We start from the raw sequence: 23,590 nt of genomic DNA, 5'->3' as shown, positions 1-23,590 counted from the left end.
GAGACGGAACACCAAGGCTATAAGCAGGAAGCAGCCTTTATTGATGCCGGCACCGGCTCAGTGGATTCTCATCCAAAGGCTGAGCCCCGACTGTAACATGGCAGGTAGTTTTATACAGTCTCGTACTTCCGCATGCCTACACAGCTACAGATAGTCCATATAAGGAAAGAGAACATTGATTGGTTGCCAAACCAGAGAGTCATGGCGGGGGTGGGGTGGGGGGCAGTGATCAGGAACTAATTTGTTCGAGCAAGAAATGGTCAGGCAGGATCAGATCGCCACATTCCCCACTTTGATGCTTGGACCCAGGACTGGGTTAGAGAGCATCATCTCTTTCTTCTAGTTCTTGGTTTAGGGGCTGGTACTTCCATAGCATGAGGACTTTTGTTGTAGTTTTCCTTTCTACTATAGTCTCTATAAAGGAGGTCTAAGTTTTAGCCTAAGGTGGCCTTTAGTCGATCATACATTTGTGGGCTTTGGGGCCTTGGAGATGGTGTAGGCTTAGGTGTGGTTGGACTATGTAGCCACCGGACAATTTCTCCGACTGCTGGACCCTCTGCATGGTTATGGATCTTTCTCCCACTTGAGGTCCATTGCCAACATGCCCAAGTTTCCCCTAATTTTTCAGGCTCTTGGCAGGATTGGCCACTCTCAGATTTAATCTTTATGTAACCCATCCAATATTGGAATCCCCAATGAGTGCAGAGCGTGGCGTTTAGAGCACACCCTTCAGGTAGGCCGGTTATGGAAGTGAAGCCTGTAGCAATGTTGGACCCTAACCTATACTTCTGCATGCAATGAGTACAAGGGGAAGAAGTTGGGTGACTGGTGCCACACATGTGGCAGAGTAGGAGGAGAAAGAAAAGAGTCTTTAGGGGTGCCATCCTAATGAGATGTCCTCAGGCTTCTGCCATGTGTAGATTGGTCAGCTTCTGGTGTGACCAAAGCAGGGCCAATGTCTTACCCTTGGTTTGTCGGTGCAGTCAGTGTTTTCTTCTGGAGGGTTGCCTTAAGAGGCTTGGAGGAGTCTGGAACACATTCCCACTCTGCAGCTGCGGGTTTAAGTCTGCTGCGATGTATCCTGGGCGTTATTTCGGCAACCTTAACTGCAGTGGGGGTAGACAAAATGACAGTAAAGGGGCCTCTCCACAGGAGTTTTAGGGGTTGAATGTTCCACTCTTTTACCCAGATAGAGTCTCCTGGCTTAAAGGGATGAAGTTCAATGGTTAAACTGACAGGGAGTCTTTCCCTAAGCCATTGGTTGAGAGTCTGGAAGGTGGTCCCTAGGGCCTGAAGCTGTTGTTTCAGAGTCAATTCACTGATTTCCTTGAGGTCTCCTCGTAGTCCTTTTATGAGTGGTGGTGGCCACCCATAAAGGATCTCATGGGGGAGAACGCAGTCTTCTTGGTTGGGGCCGACTTGATTCTTAATAGTGCTAATAACTCCTGACATAGTTTTCCCAACTGAGTCTTAAGGGTCCTGTCCATGCGTTCCACCTGTCCCAAACTCTGTAGTTGATAGGCGGTATGCAATTTCCATTTAATATTTAAATTTTTGGCTAGTAGCTGCATTATTTCTGCTACAAAGGCTGGCCTGTTATCTGAGACAATGGTAATTGGTAGGCCAAATCGTGGAACAATTTCTCAGACGAACAGTCTGGCTACTTCTCGGGCCTTCTCAGTCCGGGTGAGATAATACTACCCAACTGGAATGTGAGCACACAAAGAGCAAGAGATACTTGAGGCTCATGATCGAGGCATTTCAGTGAAGTCTACTTTGAGTTCTTCAAAGTGGGTGCCACTGACACTTTGGACTCCTGGTGGGGCATATGGCCCTTGCCTGGGGTTGTTGCGGGTACAGACTTTGCATCATTCACACACTGCTTGGAAGATGCTGGAGAGCCGGGGGATGTAGAAGTACTGGCCCAGAGTGGTTTCTAGGGCAGAGCAACCTTTGGTAAAACTGCATGACAAAAGCTGGGGCTAGGGTCCCAGGGACTGCAATTTGCCTGTCCTTGAACTGCCACCATCCACCAGGGAGGAGGCTCCCCTCTCAGTCTTAAACCAGGCTTTTTCTTGAGGCGAGTACTTGGGGTCCCATTTGGCTAAGGGACTGGGAAATGGGAGCAGTTAAGAGTCGTAGGGCTGGCCATCTCCTTGGCCGCTGCCAGTTTGGCAACGTGGTCTGCCTTGCAGTTGCCCCAGGCCATTATGGCGTCCCCCTTTTGGTGTCCTCTGCAGAGCATGACTGCTAGCTTCTTGGGGGCCCACAAAGCATCTAAGAGTTCTAGAATTTCCTTTCTATATTTTATGTCTTTCCCCCCTGAATTGATTAGACCCATCTCTTTGTATAGGGCTCCATTTGCATGGAGGGAGGTGAAGGCATTAGTAGAGTCAGTGTATATGTTTGCACACACTCCTGCTGCCAGCTGAAGGGCGTAGGTCAAAGCGATGAACTCTTGCCTTCTGTGCTGAGGTTCCTTGAGGCAAAGACTTTGTCTCAATAGTAGAATGCAAGGTTATTACTTCGTACCCGGCGAGACGCTTATTTCCTGTGACGAAGCTGCTGCCATCAGTGTGGTATTCCACATTAGGGCTTTTGAGGGGTTGGTCAGTTAAGTCTGGCGGCTAGAAAAAACCTCGTCTATGACTTCGATACAGTCATGATCTGGTTGTTCAGGTCCCACTGGCAGTAAGGTGCCCAGATTTGGAGTTCTCACACAGCATTCCTTGGTATTTGGCCATCCAGGCGTTGGTGAGCTAATAGCGTCCTTTATATTTTAATAAGGCCAGGACAGAATGGGGGACCCGGATTGTTACCGCTTGTCCTAGAGTCAACTTGTCTGCTTCTGACACAAGGGAAGTGGCTGCTGCGAGTGCTCACAGATAAGGTGGCCAGCCCTGGGTGACAGAATCAAGCTGTCTGAAGAGATAAGACACAAGACGGTACTAAGATCCTAGCAGTTGGGTTACGACCCCTACTGCGACATCCGTGCACTCATGTACGTACAGCAAGAAAGATTTGGTTAAGACTGGGAGTCCTAGTCCGGGCGCGTTAATGAGCACCCATTTGATTTCATCAAAGGCCTTCTGTTGTGTAGGTTCCCAGAGCAGAGGCTCCCATTCTCCCTGCTTTGTGGCTTCATAGAGGGGTTTGGCCAGAATGGAGAAATTAGGTAGTCAGATTCTGCAGAAACCAGCTGCTCCGAGGAATTCGCGGACTTGTCGCCAGGTGGTAGGGATGGGAATCGAGCAGACTGTTTGTTTCCTTTCCAGGCCAAGTTGACATTGTCCCTATGACAGGTGGAAGCTGAGGTACTTAACTCTTTCTTGGCAGATTTGAACTTTCCTTTTAGAGACCTTGTAACCCGCTTCCCAGAGGAGATTGAGGAGTAGATGTGTTCCTTCCATGCATTCCCCACAGGTTTTTCTTGCTAAGAGGAGGTCATCTACATACTGGAGTAATGTATAGCTGTGCTGGTCTGCTGGAAAAGCCTTTAAGTCCAAGGCTAGAGCTGTCCCAAAGATGGTCGGGAGTTCTTGAACCCCTGAGGCAGACGTGTCCATGTCAGCTGGCCCTGTCTCCGCTTTCAGGGCTTTCCCATTGGAAGACAAAGATTGGCTGACTCTGAGAAGCCAGGGAGATGCACAAGAAAGCATCCTTGAGGTCCAGACAGGTGAAACAGGTTGCCTCAGTGAGGATGAGGCCTAAGAGAGTATTATGAATTGGCGATGACAGGGTGCAGGTCGACTGCTCGTAAATCTTGGCCCTACCGGTATTCACTGGTCCCTGGCTTCTGAACTGGCAGGAGAGGCATATTCCAGGATGATTGGCAGGGACGCAGAATTCCATACTTCAGAAGTCTCTCTAAATGTTTCTGGATCCCCACTTGTGCCTTATGGGGGAAGAAACACTGTTTCTGGCGGGCTGGCTCAGCTCCAGGTTTTAACTCCACCACCACTGGAGGAATGTGTTGGGCCAGTCCTGGAGTGCTGTCTTCAGCCCACACTCTGGGCACCTTGAAGGGAGCTCAGGTTCCTGTTGGGACCCTCCTATGAGACTACAGAGGCACCACTCTTCTCCTTGGGGAACCATGATCGACATAATCTTTGCTTCTGGCCCTCCCAAGCAAAGATCTGCTTGGCCACATGAGTCAAAGGTAATCTGAGCCTGTAGTTTTCCTAAAAGGTCTCATCCCATCAGTGCCACAGAGCAGTCAGGCAGATATAGGAATTCGTGGATGACTTCTCGTCCTCCTAGGTTGCACCAACAAGGCTGCAGAAAGGGGCAACAGGCTCAACCCCTGGTGGCTCCCATAATGGTAGCTTGTCTTTAAGAAAGGGGGACCACAAGCCAAGTTAAAATGGAGTGTTCAGCTCCAACGTCAACTATAAAGTCAGTTGGTCGGCCCCCAACTGTCATTTGGACCATAGGCTCCTGGGGGCCCAGCAGAATAAAGCCCAGTCTGGCTTAGTCATCTCCAAATTCTTCCAGGGTGGCAAGGCCAACAAAGTTGTCCCTAGGATAACCTGGTGATGGGCGAGTCAGCTGATAGCAGCACCCTTGAATCACTTGGCTGTGTCTTCGGGGACCAGGAGCCACTGATAGCCCACCTGGTCATTGGGGACACTCATTTTTCCAGTAGCCTCGCTGTTGGTAGTATGTACATTGGTCTTGTCCCAGTCTTGTTTTCATGGTGGGGGGTCTCCCTGGTTGACCTCCTCACTGGTTTTTTTCCTCAACCTTGTGGGGCACTTTTTCTAGGGAGCCTGAACCGACCACTCTACCAGAGCAGCTCTAAGTAGGTCAACTTTCTTCTTCATCTTTCAGTCAGCCTCTCAGTGGGGTTCTTGGTCGCAACTGATGAAGGCCATGGTTGTGACTTCAAGGAGTTGGCTGATATTCATGCCAGCGAAGCCTTCCGGGTTTTGCAGTTTGCACCAAATGTCTCCTTGGGCCTGCCCAACAAAAGCCGCATTGACCATCCTCTGATTCTCAGTTGCTTCTGGGTCAAAGGGGGTGTAGAGACGGAAAGCCTCACAAAGCCTCTCATAGAAATGGCTTGGACTCTCTTCTGGTCCTTGGACTTCTGAAGTCTTGCTCATATTCATGGCCTTTCTTAAGACCACCTAGGAGAGCCTCCTGGTATCATTCTAACATCTGAAGTTCCCTGTCATCATTGGGGTCCCACTGGGAGTCCTCCTCAGAAAACTGATTCTGGCGTATGTTTGCACATTCAAGGTTCATTCTGGAGCATGTTCCTCTAGACATTTCAAGGCGGCCTGGGTAATGTACCAGTGCTCTTCAGTGTTAAAAAGGGTCAGGAGGAGTTGTCAGCAATTGGCCCAAGTGGGTTTGTGAATCTGGATAATCAATTGGAGGTCAATTATGACCTGAGGCTTCTCAGTGAAGGAGAGTATGATTCTTCCAGTTCAGGAGATTGGTAGTGGTGAATGGTTGATAGATGAAGGTGTGCTGGCCTCCCTGAATTTGACTGTCCTGATTATAATAGATGGGACCTGGGGTTTCCTGTGAGAGCAACCGAAGCGCTTCCCCCCTGACTGGAGACACCTTGGGCCGGAGTCCGGCAGAACCGTAGGGGTCAAGACAGGAGGTGGTGGCAAGTCAATGGAGGATGGCATGGATAGGGTCCCAAGAGAAGTCGAAGGGGCTGGGATGGACGGCTCGGAAGAAGTTGGCTGTTCGGGGACCTTCAGGAGGGGCGGATAAATGGGTAAGGCGGTGGGACATCTTCTGGGTCTGTTGGCAACACAGGCTTCTTCCCCTTCAACTGACTTCAGGAAGGTGCCAAGGCCCAGGCTAGGAGGACCCTATAGTTCTCTTGGCAGACTCTCAATCAAGGGGGTCAGGTATGAACTAACACCTCCCAAGAATCAATATAAGGGAATTTGTCTGGGTGGCCAAGTTGACTGGTAATGACTAGAGAGACCTCTGTAATGACTGCTATATTGAGAGATCCCTCTGCTGACCACCCAACACTAAAGGAAGGCCAGTTGATCTCACAAAAGGTGCGAAGTTTCTGTGGGGTGAGTTTGACTCCACAGTCTCCGAAATAACCCTTTTGAGATTCTTAAACATACAACCTAAAAGTGTCTGTTTACTCTGTTGTCCCACCTGTCCTTCCACCCGTGGTCGATGTCGCACATGCACTCAGAGACTCACTTTGCTCATCTCTGGCTGCTCCCCTCACAGGAATTTTTTAGGCACCTCTTAGCAACTGGTGGGTCAGTATAAACCCCCGACTCAGATCACTGGAGTAGACTCCTCACAGAGATTCAGTGACACCACCCTAAGCTGTATGAAGTTCACCACAGACCTGAGATAAGAAGGCCACGTCTCAATCACACGCACACACACACCAAACATATTCCACCCTCCACCCTATGTACCTGAGAGGTCACTGTTTCCTCCAACAAATGTAATCGGGTGACCTCGGGAGTTGATCAGACTCTCCTACTGTCCTCTAACGGACAAGCTATTCCTGGGACCCGGGTCCTTACCACTCAGTTGGGTGGTGCTCCTGGGCTGGTTCCTGCGTCTGAGTTCTGTTGTGCTCCCAGAGCCACCACCCTGGTCTGCTGGCATGCCAGGTGAAGTCCACTTCTCCCAACGTTCCAGGGGCCAGACCCTGAAGACAAGGGAGGTGAAAAACTGCCATCTCCAGATCTTAGACAAGCCCCCCAAAATGTTGCAGGATTCTTGAACAGAGAGACGGGACACTGAGGTTATAAGCAGGAAGCAGCATTTATTGATGCCGGCACCAGCTCAGTGTGTTCTCATCCAAAGGCCGAGCCCATACTGTAACATGGTGGGTAGTTTTATATAGTCTCATACTTCTGCATGCCTACACAGCTACAAATATTCCATATAAGGAAGGAGAACATATGGAGAACATTGATTTGGTTGCCAAGCTGGAGAGTCCTGGGGGGCTGGGGAACGATCAGGAACTAACTTGTTTGAGCAGGAATGGTCAGACAGGGTCAGACTGCCACATGTGTACTTCATAATTTTGCTTAGCGTTGTTCACCCTGGAAAGACCAAATATTAAGGACAGAGGTTTGTGTGGTAACAAGAAAATAAGAGTAGCTATCCACCTTTTTACATGCTGGGTAAACACAACAACCCATAGATCCTCCTAAGCATCCAAATCAGATTTTAAAGCAACAAGATTAACATCCCCTTTAGTTCTGGAAAACCAAAATATTTTTTGATAGTCTCAGCAGAATGGTCTACGTGGGTTTGACTCACTTTGATAAATCAATGATTAGACTGAAACCATAAACTATATTTAGTTCACTCCACTTAAAACCTGAATAGAAGTCAGCATCTTCCAGGATGTTTTCCTTGATTAGCATGTCCTTTTCTGAGCCTTGTCAACAGTTATTCAGTTGCACCACCTGATTATTTTGCATTCGAAAAACATTTTGTGAGGTTATTTTCTGCTTGCTTCATGTGTTTTCTTTTGCTATCTAGATTGTTAAGAGCTCACACCTGGATAGGAATTCAGTTTCTAAAGCCCTTTCACGCCCACTAGCTCTTGGTTCTCTCTGTAAACCTATGATTTATTGTCATCTTCATTTTTAGGTGTGGAGAGAGGCAAGGACGAGTTAACTGATAGCATTTATCTAGTTCAGCAGCCTTCGTAGGAAGTATCTCGTTTAGTCCTCGCAAGAACGTGTGAAGTCCAGGGATATTACAATCCCTACTTTGAAGAGCAGAGTGAGATGACTCACATCACAAGGAGCTTGGGTCCAGGCAGTATCCTCTTACGTACCACTACACTCTTAAAATCTTCCGGAAGAGCAAGCAGAACCTGTGCTAAGGCGGGGACTCTTGAAGAGGCACTGTGCTAGTCAGGAGGTGGCGAGGGACCGGCCTAAAGCCAGTTTTTCCCATTTCCAATCCACTACTCTTTTTACTACTGAACAACACCCTACTCTCTTAGGGAAAAAGGTTAAGCAAATTTCAAGTGTCTGGTGAGCCCTCGGCACTGCAGTGAGCGCTGGGTGACGAAAATGAACCAGAGGGGGTAGTTCTTAATCTCAAAAAGTTCAATTCAAGGGCAGGGAAAATTAATAATAATAATAATAAAGAGACCAATGTCTCTCTCGTCACACGTCACGTGGACAATAAAGGCGTGTAAACAGCGCCAAAGTGATGGGCAGAAAGAAGGCCCAGCTTGTCACTCCTCCCAGGGGAAGCAGGTAAGGGAAGAAGGTTGAGACCCCAGGGCGAAGAAAGAGCCAAGGAAATTGGCGATTGTCCCACCTTTCCTAGGGCGAAGGTTCTGAATTCCGAGCGACCGTTATCGCGGCGGAACGACGGCTTCGGGTAGCCGCCGGCGCTCGTGCTTGGGGCCGTAGGGCCGCTGCCTGCGTGCTCCCGGCGCTGCGCGCCCCTCGCCCGATCTGACTGGAGGAGGCGCGCGCGCGAGTCGGCCCGGGGCTCCCGCGGAGGCGCCCAGGGGGCGAGGGGGCGGGCGCAGGCCTCCGGGCGTCGCGCGTGCGCACGTCGGGAGGCGGCGGACTGGGGGCTGCTGGGAGGGCTGGGCCGTTCGAGAAACGGGTGGGCGCGGGAGAGGCCCGCAGTGCGCGTGCGCGTCGGAGCCCAAGCTGCGGGAGGAGGCGGGAGCTGAGGAGGCGGTGGAGGGGGCGGGTCGCATCCGGCGCCACGTCCGCAGCCAGAGGCCGCTGCCTCCGTCAACGGAGTCTCCTGGCTCCACGGCTTGAAGGGGCGCCTCCGAAGCCCGCAACCAACCGGGGCTGTGCCAGCCTCGCAGGCCGCCTCGGCCTTTCTCGGTGCTGAGCGCTCCCTCCGCCTGGTCCCGGCCCCAGGCGGCGGCCCACGACCCCGGCGGTAAGTCGAGCCGGGAGGGCAGGGGGCGCCGTCCCGTCTTCCTGCCCTCCTCTCTGTCGCGTTCTTCCGTTAGCTCTCCTGCACCTCACAGCCTCCCTCTCCGGGCCTGGCTGCCCCGACTGGGGCCTATTGGGGACACTGAGCGGGAAAGGGGGAGAGGCTGGACGATGTTGGGGGCGGATGGAGGTTCGCTGATGGAGTTACCCCTCTCTACCTGTCCCTGGCTCCTCCGCCATGGTTTGAGATTGGGGACTTATTTGGAAGCCTCCACCTGACTTCTTAGCTCCTTGGGTGTCATACTGGGGGACGGGGAGTCAGCAGCCTGGGAGAGGAGAAGGCTGCAGCAGAGCGGTGTGCGCTGGGCTCTCCGCCCCGCTAACTCTTGACTTGTTGGTAAACCGCTCTCTTGGGTTCAGGCACGCAAGCCTTGGTCCCCAGTGGACATTCCCAGTGCTCTTCCCAGGTAGGAAAGCTCTACCCCCACGCCTCATGTAAACCTGAAAGTGCGGGGAGGGAAAGAGGCGATGAAGGCGCTGGAGGCGCCAGGGGGTGCCTGGGGACCGCTGGTGCACCCATCGGTGCCATCACTACCTCCGGAGTCCAAATTAAAACCGTGCCTGCTGAGCACACGCAGCTTTAAGATTGGTCCTCAAGCTCCCACTTCCAACCAGATCCCCAGTCTTAAACAGATCGCCTCTTCTGTGTAAGAAGACAGAAATTCTGGAATCCTATGGGAGTGGGGGTGTGCTGGGTGAACAACGTGGAGCAGAGGGAGGAGGTGCTGAGCTCAGCCCTAGCCACGGCTCCTCCAGGGTCATTTTTTTGCCTCTCCTGCCACGTCACTGGCTCTGCTAAAGGAAAAAAAAAAAGACTTGTTAGTACCTAAAGGGATCATTGAGGGGAGAAGGGGCCGCCCAAAAGGTTTACCTAGAAAAAGGAAAAATTATTTTTTATGCCCTTGTGAACACTGTGCTAATTCCAAATGAAAATACTTTATTAACTGGCTGTGACTATTTGATATATGCTATTGTTTAACCTTTAAAACTTCTACTGGTGTGGGTGCTCTAAAGGGCTCCCTGGAATATTGATATCACATCATCAGGTATATGCGTGTATGTGTCCATAGCTGTTTGTTTTTTGTTTTTTGTTTTTAAAGAAAGTGGGAAGTAACCTTTATAATAAACCATATGCATCCTGTTTTGATTTTTTCCCCCACTTTCTTTAGTCTTTGTTTATAACAGATGTATCAGAAACCACATTCAGTAAAAATTTGTCCATGTGTAGGGAACATTATTAGAAACGCTTAAAGCAGTTCTTGTGTGTGTGCTAGGTTGTTTTGTTTTTTTTTTTCTCCAGGGAAATCTTTACCTTTGTTTCAGTCATTGAGTATTGTCTGTTTTGATACTTCCTGAAAATATCTCACTGGATTATATATAAACACCTTAAGAGTTGAGCCTTTACATGCTTGCTTGGGCTGAAACCTCAGTGCCTAATACAGTGTCTGACACATAGTGGGGACACAAATATCTGTTGAGCTAATGAGGTAATAATTTAGACTGGTGTACTGGTTATCTGGTTTAATAGTGTACTGTAATTCTGTTTAATGTTTCATTTAAGGGCAACACTTAAAAATTGCCATTTTGATTCTGTTAGTTGTTACTTGTCACTAGGTGTCACAGGTTTTACTGGCAGATTATTTTTTCTTTCCTGCCAAGATTCAATGCAGGAAAAGTAGTCTATTTGCTGTTGATTTAATGGGCAAGGGCCATCTTTAAAAGCAGCCTGTTGAGGATAGTTGGTTAACTAGAGAAGCCTAAAAACAGTAAGCTGGTGTTTTACTATACACTGTTTGTTGGTATATGAATGTTAAAACTCTGTATAAATGTATTTTTGAAATTCCTTGTAGTTATTTGGCAAAGAACTCACTCTTACATTGGAGTGAGGATTTGGCAAAGTTCCTACATAAAGAATATGTAGGAGTATTTAGCTAATTCATTTATAGTCTTTTTCTTATAGGGAAATTAGCACTTAGTTTAATAACAGGTTTTCGAAGCAGCTTTGAAGGTAAATTGTGGTGCACTGTACTTATAGTAGGCTTTATACAACTTGTTAGTGCTATTTAACTTCCTTTGGTACACAGAGGGGTGTTTAGCCATAGACAAATTTGTGTACTATTTTCAGATTTCCATTAATAATGAAAACTTTATATGTATGTAAAGTGTTACAGATATCCACAAAAAACATTGATTTATCTGTTTTCCTTATAAAAAAAGCTTCCTAAGAGACATTTTTTTTTTTTACTTATTTCTATTATTGGAGAAAATTTCCTGTAAGGAATGGTGTTATTAGTCCTTGCTCAATATATTTGCCAGCTGCTATTTCTATGGTACTATTATTATACTGGACAAGAATCATTTCTCGCTGGCCTAACATGCTTAGTTACTGCTGATGAAATGCAGTCTCTAGCAAACAAGTCTTCCACATTTCAGTTTCTTTAAAAAAGCACACATTTATAATCAGTTTTAGTTGGTATAATTCGTTCACATGTCAAGACCAGATGGTAAAACTGAGTTATCCATAGAATAAGTTAAATTATTTGTTCTGATCTCAAGGCTGTTTTCTGTCTTTGCCTTCCTTAGGAAAGTACACTTTTTAATAGAAACTTTTATGTATCATGAGTTCCTAGAGAGAAGATATTTTTTTGGTTTTTGAATGAAACTAAAGTGATAAGTGTATCCAAACTGGATTGTAAATTCTGGTTTAGAGTAGTCCTGTGTGTCCTTAATCACACTGAAATCTTTAGTGCCTCACAGGGTGCCTGGCACACAGTAGAGACCCAAATGTATGTTGAAGTAATGACTCAGTGAGGTTAAGGCAGATAGTTTACGTAGAATTTAATAATTTTGTGTAAGGATAACATTTAAAAGTAGTCATATTTACACTTTTACTGTCAGCTGTTATTTGTTTCCACATGTCTACTTTTAAATTTTACTCATAGATTATCTTAGTGACAAGGTGATAATACCCAGAATGAGGTAATATCACCAAAAGTTTGACACATATATATGAGTGGAGAGGTTAGGAATGGTTTATGTGAGAAAGAAGTACAGATGGCCTTATAGATAGTTAAGGATTTTAGTAAAAATCCTTTATGGTAACTTGGTGTCTTATGATCAAATTGGGAGTTCAGAAAAAATACATATATATTCCAAATATTCATGGCTTTTACACAATTTTTATTACCCTAAGAGTTCTAGAGCAATTTTCATACTGCATAATTGCTGTTAATACCAGTAATGTACAAGAAACTCAAACAAAAAAAATATACATACAAAACAATGTGGCCTCTTAGGGCTTTCAGAGCCTCTAATAGCAAGTTCCTCTGGTCTAGGTGGCCAAGCTTCTGGCCTGGCAGGACTGCAGATTTTGTTTTACTGCCAGCAATATTAAATGTAACTCTGGATATTTCCATATAATAGTATCTAGATTCCTATATTTCAAACTCTTCTACCAAAACTACTCCTAAGTTAAAAGCAGAGTAAATTAATGGGGGAGGTAGGAATATAGTTGTGCTGGGAAGAGAGCTGGTAAATTTGAGAGTATACCCTGAATAAGCTCCAAGCAAGAATGAAATTTCTTGAAAGTCTAGTAATCTTAAAAAATTCCCAAGCACTTTTAACTTTTTAATTAGTGTATATTTAAAAACAAAATAGCATTTTAAATTATTGTGTAGTAAAATGCATGCATCATTGTGTCTCCTGTGGTTCTCGAAGCCCCAGCATACTCTTTATTGCCTACTCTTAAATAAGTACATTTGAAAAGCATGATTCTAGCTTAAAGTTTTTTTTAACCAGAATTTGAGCCTTATATAAGTATGTAACTTTTCTTGTGATGCTTAAAATTAATGTGTATACAAATGCTATTTTTTATCCCATTTATTCTACTGCGTGTCATCTTACAGCAAAAAACATACTAACAAAATGGCAAGAATATAAATAAAATATTTAAATTGCACATCAGGGAAAACAGCAATAAGAGTGGAGGTCTTGAGGACATGTGAAGTTTGGGGGTAGGGGGAATAGGGCACAACTGTGCAGGTCACAGGAACTTCCCTAGTTGAGGAGCAGTTTTAGCTGTAAGCTTCCTAGAAGCCAAAGGGAAAGGGAGACATCACATCTTTGTATCTTTTAAATAGGAAAGTACACAGATCTCAGAGACGAAAACATGCTAAATATTTTTGGGGAAACAGGGTTTTCTGAATACCTCTAAAGAAATTTCTTCTGTAGAGCTCCATGTCAAAGTTATCGTGTGATGTAGTATTGGTAATTCCTTAACCGTGTGGTACAGTTAATGTAGTGCTTGCATAAGGCTGTTTGTCAGGGTTTCCTTCTCAAGGATGTAACTGTGAGTAAAACTTAGTGATGTCATTTTCTTCAAGTCAGCATTTTATGATTCAAGTACATGGTTTCTTAGATGACCAACTTGATTCGAGGATGCAAACCTAGAATAACTAGGCAGATGAACTGCATAATCTTTTAAAATATCCTTTATGTCTATCACTGATTTCCAAGACGTAAAAATGTGTATTTTTCTTTAATTATAAAAGCAATACCTGTTTATAGTAGAAAATTCAGATATAGATGTTAAATATGTATTTCTCTCTACATATAGAAATTCTGTGTGTGTGTGTGTGTAATTTTTTTCTCAACCCGCTTCTTGTTAGCACTTTGGTGTACTTCCTTCCAGTCTTTTTTATGTGCATTTTTTAAAAAGTTGGATCATAGCAATATATGCCTTTTATATTCTATAAATATAACATTAGCATTTCCCAATAGTATTTGATTTTCATAAATTATTTTAATGTCTGCATTGTGTGTGTCTTGAGGAAGCTTAAAAATTCACCTCTTACCTTCCATGAGGCTGTATGCATTTGACTGTTCATTTTTAGGTATCTTTTGTCTGTTTTTGTTGGCTTTCACTTAACCTCTTCAATATGAGCAATCCAATTATCAGTCTGCTTCTCTTAATCACTCTTTTCGTTGATCATATTACCTTCTCCCCAACAGCTTCAGCTATCACTTCAAACCACTTTCAGATCCTCAACTCTAATTCAGACTTCATGCCGAGTTTCAGGCCCCTTAAATCCAGTTGCCCAGTAAACATCTGTGGATGTCCTGAAGGCATCCTAAATACAGCTGTTCAAAAACAAGTCTTTTCATTGTACCTATAGTCAGCAATAATGTACACTTGTTTGTTAGAAGGTAGATCTCATGTTACGTTTTTACAATAAAATTAATTTGTTAAAGTTCGTCGTCTTCTGTCAGAAGTAAATGGTTTCTCCCCTTTTGTCCCTTGTCTTCATCATCATCTCTGTGTAGTTGCTCATACCAGGAGTTTTACATCGTATATTGTCATTTTATCTCACTTTAATACCCAAGGTATGTTCTACTTCACACAAAAAAATTAAGTATTTGAGTGTCTACCATGCATTAGGCATTGATTATGGCTCTAGGGCTTGAACAATGAACAAAACCAAGCCTTGTTTTCATGGAGCTTACATTCTAACTGGGAGAGACACAAAGTAAAGAGATACATATCTTAAATGACAAGAGCAGTTAAGAAAATAGATCAGGGTTAAGTGAAAATGACAGGGAGAGGAGTAGGAGGATGCTTATCTATTCTAAGATGATCAAGGAAGACCTCTATTAAGGAGACATTTGTACAAAGACCTGAAGGAAGTAAAGAAGCAAACAATGTACATATTTTGGGGAAGAGCCTTTTAGGAGAAGATGAGCAAGGAAGCTAAAGTGGAATGAACAAGAGGCAGAACAGTAGGAGATGCCATTCTGGTATCAGAGCATTAGATGTCAGGCCTCAAAGGCAAAGGTATGGACTCTAGATTTTATTCTGAGAAAATAGGAAGCATTGGGAGGGGTGTAAGCAAAGTGTGGCATGGCTAGACTAAAAGGTCTAGCCTCCAACTGTGTTAGTTTAGAAGCCAGTTAAGAGATTTTGTAGTCCAAGTTAAGAGATTGTGATGGCTTAACTGAGAGTGGTAGCAGTAGAGGTGATAAGAGGTAGTAGTAGTCTGGATTTATTTAGGCAACAATATACCGATGTCGCATGAGAACGTAAAAAAAATGGAAATCAAGGGTGACTCCTAGGTTTTTGGCCCAAACCTTTATTTAGATGGGAAAAACTGGGGAGAGTTCAGACTGTTACTCCATCTCACTGGATTACTAAAGTAGCCACTTACTGTATTTAATTTCTGTCCTGCTATCTTTTTTTGCTTCAGTTTAGCTTCTTAAAGCACAGGTCTGACAATGGCTCCTCATTGCCTACCTACAGGAGGATAATGTCAATTCATATTATTTAGATGAATTTGCATATCTCTTTTATGCTATTATATAAAGCAGCTCTAATCTTTTAAGTGGTGGGTTTTTTTAATTACAAGATAGATATTTGTGGAATATTAATATTTTTTTAAAAAAGAGATCTATATTAGGAAAAAGTAAGACTCTTAGTAGGGATTTGTGAGATATTTACAGAAAGGCAGTTTTGAAATGTATTCAGTTGCTACCACTTGTTCTTAAACTGCAGCTAAAATATGTAAGATGTATATAATTTTCCCATGTTTCTTACAGGGTATGGTAGCACCTACTGATTACTGATCATCAGCCAGGTGATCTCCTGGATTTGTATGTGTAGGGTATATAGATGCTGGGATTACAGTGATGAACAAGCTAGACAAAGTGTCTCCTAGGACTTGAGAGTCTAGTGGGGAAGAAAGCTTTAAAATAGTTATTCCTTAGGAAGGGACACACACATTCTACCAGAAATTTCTGCATGTTTGGTTTTGAATTTGTTCAATAGTATTCTCATCTTAGAATTAGGACTAAAAGATCTTTAATTTCTATATTATATTTCCTGAACAGCAAGGGTCTGAAGAAGTTATTTGTTCTCAGCCATACAGGTAATGGTCAAGTTGAGATTCAGACTCAGGCTCTCTGATTCCAGAATCTTACCATGATGACAAATTAAGGAAATATAAATATGAATGGAAATAAATTTAACATACTGGTTTAAGGGAGTTTTAAAATTAAGGCAAGTTAGTCAAGAACTCCTCCCAGTAATGCAGCAGCTGATTTCCCCAGAGATTATATGTCTTTACTATTACTTTTTAAATCTTAAATGTTTATGGGAATGATGTGCTAAATTCACAAACCAGTCCAGGATACGATTAGGTGCTCTTGATAAGTGGCCTGATCAGGGTTTTCACTAGAGCAACTAAAAGATATTTAAGCACTTGACATGAGCTGCTGGATTCCGTGGGGTACAGTGAAATCTCATCTCATACAAATTTTGGTTTTAAAGGCACTGCAAATTGAATTGCATGAAGTTAAAATTACCTTTGAAAAATCCTACATCTCACAACTACAACCTCTTCCACCACCACCATTTCTTGCCTTGATCCTTGAAATATAAAAGGAAAAGGAAATATAAAAGGAAATCTAATCTGGTGCTTTAAAAGCAGTAGGAATCATTAAGGAAAGGGAAACTTCCCTGACCTTCCTTTGACCACTTAAAATTAACCACTTTTTTCTGAAACATGCTATAATATGTATGAACCTTGAAAACATTATGCTAAGTCTCCTGACAGGTCTTTCCGCCTCTTCTTGCTCTCCTATTATTCTCCCCACAACAGTGAGAATGATCTTTTAAAAGTATAAATCATAACTTACCACCCCTCCGTTAAGTGCCTTCCACTGGCTCCCCATCTCACTCAGTTAAAAGCTAACCACCCCCAGGGCCTGTTTAGGGCCCGTGCAGTCCAGACCTCACTCTTTGACCTCCTCTCCTACCGTCCTTTGATGCAGCCCTTGCCACACTTTTCTGGCTGTTCCTTCTTGCTGGTCCTGGTAAGCTCCTACCTCAGGACCTTTGCTCTCGATATTTTTTCTGCCTTTAGGGCTCTTCACTCGAATATCGTATATTCTGACCTCCTTTGGTGTGTCACCACAATAAGGTCTTAACAGACTATGCTATTCAAATTATCACATCCTGTCTACAGCATGCCACCCTGAACATGCTCCATCTAGTCTGATCTTGGAAGCAAAGCAGGGTTGGGCCTGGTCAGTACTTGGTTGGGAGACCACCTAGGAATACCAGGTGCTGTAGGTGTTAAAAATATAAATAAAATATCACATCCTTTCCCCCTCCATCCATTTTTCTCCGTGGCATTGAATACCATCTGACATACAGTATATTCTTTGTATATTATTTATTGTCTTCCCCCCTAGGCACTATGGGATATTCATGATGGCAGAGATTTTTTGGTCTGTATTGATCACTGCTATATCATCTCATTCACCTAAAACATTACCTGGCCCATAGTAGGTGCTCAATCAATATTTGTTAATTAATCAATGTATTGAAGTACATTGTTAGTTTTCACAATAGTCTCCCGCCCACCCCCCGCCCCAGCTTAATTGAGATATAATTGTCATATAGCATTGTATAAGAATAAGGTGTACAATGTACTGGTTTGATACACATATACACCTCACATAATTAACCTTTTTTTGTTGTTATGGTGAAAACATTTTGATCTCTTTTAGCAACTTTCAAGTATACAACAGAGTATTGTTGACTATAGTCACCATGTGGTACATTAGATCTCCAGAACTTACTGGAAGTCTGTATCCTTTGACCAACATCTCTCCATTTCTCCCATTCCCCAACCCTCAGCCCCTAGTAACCACCAATCTATACTTTGTTTCTATATGTTCAGCTTTTTTAGGTTCCACATGTGAGATCATACAGTATTTGCCTTTCTTTGACTCATTTCACTTAGCATAATGCCCACAAGTTTCATCCGTGTTGTCACAAATGGCAGGATTTCACAATATCCTTTTAATTTATGCACAGATACAATAATTTAGGCTCCTTGGTTTTATGACTAGAAAATACTTAATTGACTGTTGGGACCACAACCCTTGATTTCTGGCTAAGAACACATTTAGAACCAGTCTTGACTTGTTTTAATCTTTACTTAGTCAAGTGACTACAGAAACAAATATTTTAAAATAGTAAAGGAAATTGGGAAAAGTTTTTCTTCATCCCAACATAGTTTTGTTTCTTTGGTTCCTACTTGTACTTAGAGGTTATCATAGTATAATTATTTTTTCATAGATTTTGAATTCTTTCGCTTCTTATTTATAAGAGCTCTAAAAACAACAGTAAAAATGTAATCAAAATCCATCTCAGTGATTCAGATTGATGGTGTCATCTATGTATAAAAAGGATGTCATTTTTTAAAGAAATCTTTTCACATTGAACACATCTTTTTAGTCATAGTATAAGTCTGTTGTGAAATAAATTACAGTTAAGTCAATATTCTGTCCACTAGTGTAATTGAAAGTATTTCTTAAATACCACAAAGGAGAGAGACAAGATGAAATAGGCTTGTGGTGAGTGTTTTAAACTGTTGATCTGAATAAACTTGATTTCAAGTCTTAATTGAGCATGTGATAAGATTTAGTCTTGTGTTGAGATTAAAGTATAATGTGTATGTCTGTGTGTTTTTTAGCAGATCATGAACCAAGCAGATAAAAATCAGCAAGAAATCCCATCTTACCTTAGTGATGAACCACCAGAAGGTAAGTATGCATCTGTAACACTAAGAATGGGAAAAAAAATCCTAGTGAATTAAAGGTCTGATTGTTTTTATTAAATTTAAAGTAACATAACTTGTTTACTTTGTCAGTAAATATGTTCCAGACGTAATTGAAGATGAAAACCTTTTTAGCATCTAAAAAGAAAACAGATATTGGTGAATGGGGACATGATGTAACTGTTTTATTATATAAGATCTAATTTTACTCTATTTTAAAACTTTTTCACAAGTAAGAATATCCTTTCATTTGTAAAGAAAGAGTGGGAGTGGGGTGTAGAGGAAGATGGACTATGTTTAGTTTTGATGTTGTATAAAAAAACTCGAGGCATTTGATATTTGTTGTTAAACTCCTATTATTTCATTACATTATAATTGGTAGCTCTCTTCCTGTATTACACATGGTCTTATGGTCCACTTAATTCAAATTCTCTTTTAGTTTGAAAATTGTGATATCGTGAATCATTTTATTCTTACCCTTACTTAAGAAATCCTTGGAAACACTTAACAGCTAAATGTCCTGACTATATACAGAAGATGCCTATAGGCATTTTTTATTTATGATTTTGGTGTAAATCATTACACTTAATTCAAATAGTGATGTCCTTGGACAATTGCATGTTTGTACAGGACAATCATAATAGGTAAGAAAGAGAATCAAATTGGAGAATAAGGGATGAAGTGGCTGAGAGACCAGACTGGAGTAGCAGAGAGACTAGGATATCTCTGGGAAGAGGCTAGGGGTGAACTTCAAGTGCTACATATTGTATTTTCTTTCCAGTTCTGTTACCCACTGTCCGAAACTTTCTTCTTATATTTCCTGTGTTGGTAGACAAACCTGAAATTGTTAGGAAAATAAACACAATGAAAAGTTCATACTTAAGCCTAAAAAAAGAATGAAAGTGACCAAGCTGATTAGTCTCAGTTTGATGGAGGATAGCCCAGAAAATTATTAGCTCACCTGTTTTTTTTGCTTTATGTTTTAGGACTAGAACCCTAGAGTTTTGAAAAATTAGGGTTCAAAGAGAAAGTTAATAAGGGCTTTGTGAGAAAGTCATCAGGAACGAGATAAAGGCTGTCCGGAAGCATGACTGTCGAAGAAGAGAATGAGCCTCAGGAATGGTTGTGTATGGCAACCTGCTACACAAAAGTAGTCTGCAGAATAGATAATTTATACAGGGGTAATTTAAGGGCACACTGTAATTAAAGAGATGAATAGCATTAATATTTATCTGATTTGACCAAGAAAAATTGTCCTCATTAAATGCACGTGCACTAAATTTGGCATAGCATGATAATTCTACCTGAGGTGTTCAGCATGAAGTAATTATGTTTTATCCTCGAATCAGGATTTTCCCCCTTAGTGTTAGTTCCTGACCTTGATTACAAAAGAATTACAAATTATGTAATCCTTTCCATCATGATTTTATAAATAATGTAGTAGTTCCTTTTATCTGCAGAGGATACATTCAAAACCCCTAGTGGATGCCTGAAACCTTGGATAGTCCTGAACCCTACATATACTGTTTTTTTCCTATATATATACCTATGATAAAACTCAATTTATAAATTAGGCACAGTAAGAAATTAACAAGAATAACTAATACTAAATGCAACAATTATAATAGTATACTATAATAGAAATTATGTGAATGTGGTTCCTTTCAAAATATATTGTACTGTTTATCCAGTGGGGGTATGTTGGACATTGGGATGCCTCATCTCCTGGGCCCCATGGAGGGGGACAGCGCAAGATTTCATTATGCTACTCTGAAAGGCACACAATTTAAAGCTTATGAATTGTTTATTTCTGGAATTTTCCATTTAATACAGACTGGTTGACTGTGGGTAACAAACTACTTAAGTGAAACTACAGATAAGGGGGGAATAACTATATTTAAATGTTTATGATACTGTCATTTATTTCAGCTCTTTCAAAATTTATATTAACTATGCTTATTACTCAAATAATTTCAGTTAAAAAATTGGTTTTTATAAATTTAGCCATTGCCGAATATGAAAAATTTATATTTATGTGGTTAACCTTGTCAGAACAGCCTCCTGATTGTTAGGAAGTAATGATTTGTGCTATTCTCATAAAAACTTACATTTAACTGTCTCATGGTATTTTCTCTCATTAGGTTCAATGAAAGATCACCCACAGCAACAACCCGGCATGTTGTCCCGTGTGACCGGGGGTATCTTCAGTGTTACTAAAGGAGCTGTTGGTGCCACCATTGGTGGTGTGGCTTGGATTGGTGGAAAAAGTCTGGAGGTGACCAAAACAGCTGTTACAACTGTGCCTTCAGTGGGAATAGGGCTGGTGAAAGGGGGCATGTCTGCTGTGGCTGGAGGTGTCACAGCTGTTGGGTCTGCTGTTGTAAACAAAGTGCCATTAACAGGAAAGAAGAAAGATAAATCTGACTAAAATATGGAGATACACTTGCTCTCCACAGCATTATGATGCCAGTGGCATTGAATTGCTAAATTATGGACTACAATACTGAGGCAACTGTTTTTGGACGTTTATCTTCTAAGCTGCTGTGTTGAAAGTATTGATGACTGGCTTTCGTCTAAAAAGAGACCAATACTAGCACAGTGTGTGAAGGTTTCTCATACTTAAATTCCAGCTTTTTATCTGGTAAAATGTTACACTTATTCAGTTGTAACTGAAGATATGATATATTTGAATATTTACTATAAGTCTTTTAGTTTAACTAAAAATGTGAAAGTTGAATTTAGTGGATGATCTTTACAGTTCCATATGTATAATGTGCCAGGTAACTCGTCTGCCCCTTCAGAAGGGAACCTTGAACTACATAAACTGTAATTTTGATGTGCCTAATAGTTTCAGATGTCTTAGTTTTTTTATAACCATAGTTGATTAGGCCAAGAGGCATTCTTTTCTTATTTAAGCTGGTAAAAGTAGCAGGACTTAGAGAAGTTTAAAAGATAAGTGGTTTTATGATAGAGTGTTAACCATCTTTTGTTAGATATGCATTATGTTAATTTAATCATCGATGCCTTACAATAGAAAACATCTTTCCTAATACACTATATATGTGCAGTTCTTAAAATTATATATGGATTCTCTTAAAAGTTGTTTGTGAAATTAGTTTTCCCCCTTAAAAATCTCAGGAGTCATTGGGTAAAGGCATTTCTTGCTCTCAGCAGATAAGATAGTGCTCGTTAATTTGTTAACTGTCAGTAGTTATAACAAAATTGTATGCTTCAACCTGGGTTCATGCTCCATTGTCAAGACACCTCACAGTGCCTAAAGAACATTTCTTTGCTGATCAGAAGCTATGTTGGAAGAGTTTCAGATTAAGGAAGAACAAAGGAATAATTTAAAGTTCTTAAGAATTACCTAGAACATCCAATATATAAAAAGAATTCTTCAGACCTATTTTATCTCTAAGATGGCTTAAATAATTAGCAGTGCCCTTTTAAAAAACACAGTAGAAGCAACCACAAATATGTGGGGGCTGACTTTTAAACTGAATGAAATAGATTAGTTTTGAATGTAAAAAATATATATGTGCTTTCAATCGTCTATAGGCTTTTAAAATGTTATCTTACCATCCTTTAAAGCAACTGTAGAGTTTGTTCCATTCTCCAAGTCAACTTCAGGCAGGAAATTGAAATTACTGATAATGGGTGATATGTCATGTCTTATTAACCTATCTCATCATCATGTCTCATTCATTCTCAGAGACTATAACTTAGGCTGGATCTCATCTTTTTGTTTCATATTCAGTTTCATAAAAATTTGAAAAGTGGCATATATATATTTGGCATTACTCATAACTGAAGGTTATAATCCAAGCCTGAAAAATCTTAGTTTTCTTTATACTCAAATCTGGATGTTTGCCTCCATTCTGCAGACGTTTTTCCCTCACGAGGGAAGGGAGGAAAGGTGTGATGCTCAGGAGTAAGTCAAGTAGCATCCCTGACAACTTAGACTAGACTACTCCAGCTCCCAAGGCTTAAACACATTTGTAAATGAGTTAGAGTTTTACATTAATAATGTAGATTAACAAGTGAATAAGAACATAACTCTTAAAAGCTTTCATAAATACCAGCACGGATTTTAAGCAGATCAACAGGTTCTTGAACCTTTCTGCAGTATACAAAACTGAAAAGTCATTAGGGAGTTCAGTTCATCAGAAACCTAAAGGCTGTTTATTTCATGCTGTGTGATTTAAGGTATATTTGTTGGTATATCTGAGCAAATATAATTAGCAAAGGGTTTTTTTTTTTAATCAAAATTAACAGATAAACACAAATTATGATCTAAATAATGGTATTGGAGAACTTGTTTCCTGCTATTTGAAAGAAATTATTGCTTCATTGCTAGTTTATATTTTTAATTTATCTTCTATAGTCATAGGCTCTGCTGTGCTTCGTACTTGAATTTCTAAATATAGACTTTATTTACTGTATGCCTGCATATTTATTTTCAACTTATCTTTAACATTGCTTGAGGAAAATGGTTGTAATTAATTTCTGCTACAGAAAAGCCAACTGGTACATTTTATCTTGTTTGTTTTAAATTCTAAACAATAACTTTGTTCAGGAGAAGCTTTTGCAATGATAGCAGAGAACTGTATAACTTAACTTATAGAGGTTCTTGTTGAAATGAACTTGCCATTTGATGATATGTAGAGCTGTACACTTGAGTCTTTTCCAGTTTATTTTTGTAGATTAGCAGTTTGACCTGTTAAACAGTAGTAGTTCACTTCAAAAAGCAAGGTTGTTGTACACACCTGGAGGCGTCTGTTATTCAGCTTATCTTTTGAGTGGGTATTTGGCACAATGAGGATAAACTTGTGTGACCCACGTGATGACTGCTCTAATAATGTTGACATTATGAATCCTGCACTTAGTGAAATGTCAGATGAAAATAACTGATGACTGAATTTTTTTTTTGTATTAAAGGAATGGGAAAAGAATACATGAATCTGTTAATAAAGCACTATGATCTGCAAAAGATGAAATGTTTCATAAAGATCTAAGGAAATAAAGGAAATTTTAAAACAG

At 41.6% G+C, this 23,590-nt stretch overlaps 2 protein-coding genes, 1 long non-coding RNA gene and 1 pseudogene across 4 annotated transcripts in view; 2 read left to right on the top strand and 2 right to left on the bottom strand.

Annotated features, from left to right (window-relative positions):
- Window positions 1–9,113, bottom strand: part of LOC120615129 (glutamate receptor ionotropic, NMDA 2D-like) — a 23,508-nt gene extending 14,395 nt beyond the window's left edge. Inside the window, exons 1-3 of the mRNA XM_039878298.1 lie at window positions 9,092–9,113; window positions 8,290–8,930; window positions 6,522–6,649 (exon numbers count right to left, since the gene is read on the bottom strand). Coding sequence (XP_039734232.1) covers window positions 6,522–6,649; window positions 8,290–8,930; window positions 9,092–9,113 — 791 coding nt within the window. The remainder of the gene's footprint in view (window positions 1–6,521; window positions 6,650–8,289; window positions 8,931–9,091) is intronic.
- LOC120614914 (uncharacterized) lies at window positions 19–6,261 on the bottom strand. The gene is made up of 2 exons (XR_005656129.1): window positions 6,184–6,261; window positions 19–1,106 (listed from the first exon to the last, which is right to left on the bottom strand). It is a non-coding gene; the product is annotated as an uncharacterized LOC120614914 (long non-coding RNA).
- On the top strand, window positions 8,737–23,590 carry TMEM263 (transmembrane protein 263). 2 transcript variants are annotated; one of them, XM_039877878.1, is made up of 3 exons: window positions 8,737–8,877; window positions 18,467–18,536; window positions 20,692–23,590. In XM_039877878.1, the coding sequence occupies exons 2-3, from the start codon at window positions 18,473–18,475 to the stop codon at window positions 20,976–20,978; spliced, it is 351 nt and encodes a 116-aa protein (XP_039733812.1). In that variant the 5' UTR covers window positions 8,737–8,877; window positions 18,467–18,472; the 3' UTR covers window positions 20,979–23,590. The 2 variants fall into 2 exon arrangements, with proteins under 2 accessions (XP_039733812.1, XP_039733809.1); XM_039877875.1 differs by having other exon boundaries at window positions 8,738–8,877; window positions 18,470–18,536.
- LOC120615269 (uncharacterized) lies at window positions 16,941–17,058 on the top strand (annotated as a pseudogene).

Source organism: Pteropus medius, unplaced genomic scaffold (genome assembly GCF_902729225.1).
Source record: "Pteropus medius unplaced genomic scaffold, Ma_sr-lr_union100, whole genome shotgun sequence".
NCBI lineage: Eukaryota > Metazoa > Chordata > Mammalia > Chiroptera > Pteropodidae > Pteropus > Pteropus medius.
Note: the sequence above shows the minus strand (reverse complement) of the source record. Positions and strands in the feature narration are given on the sequence as shown.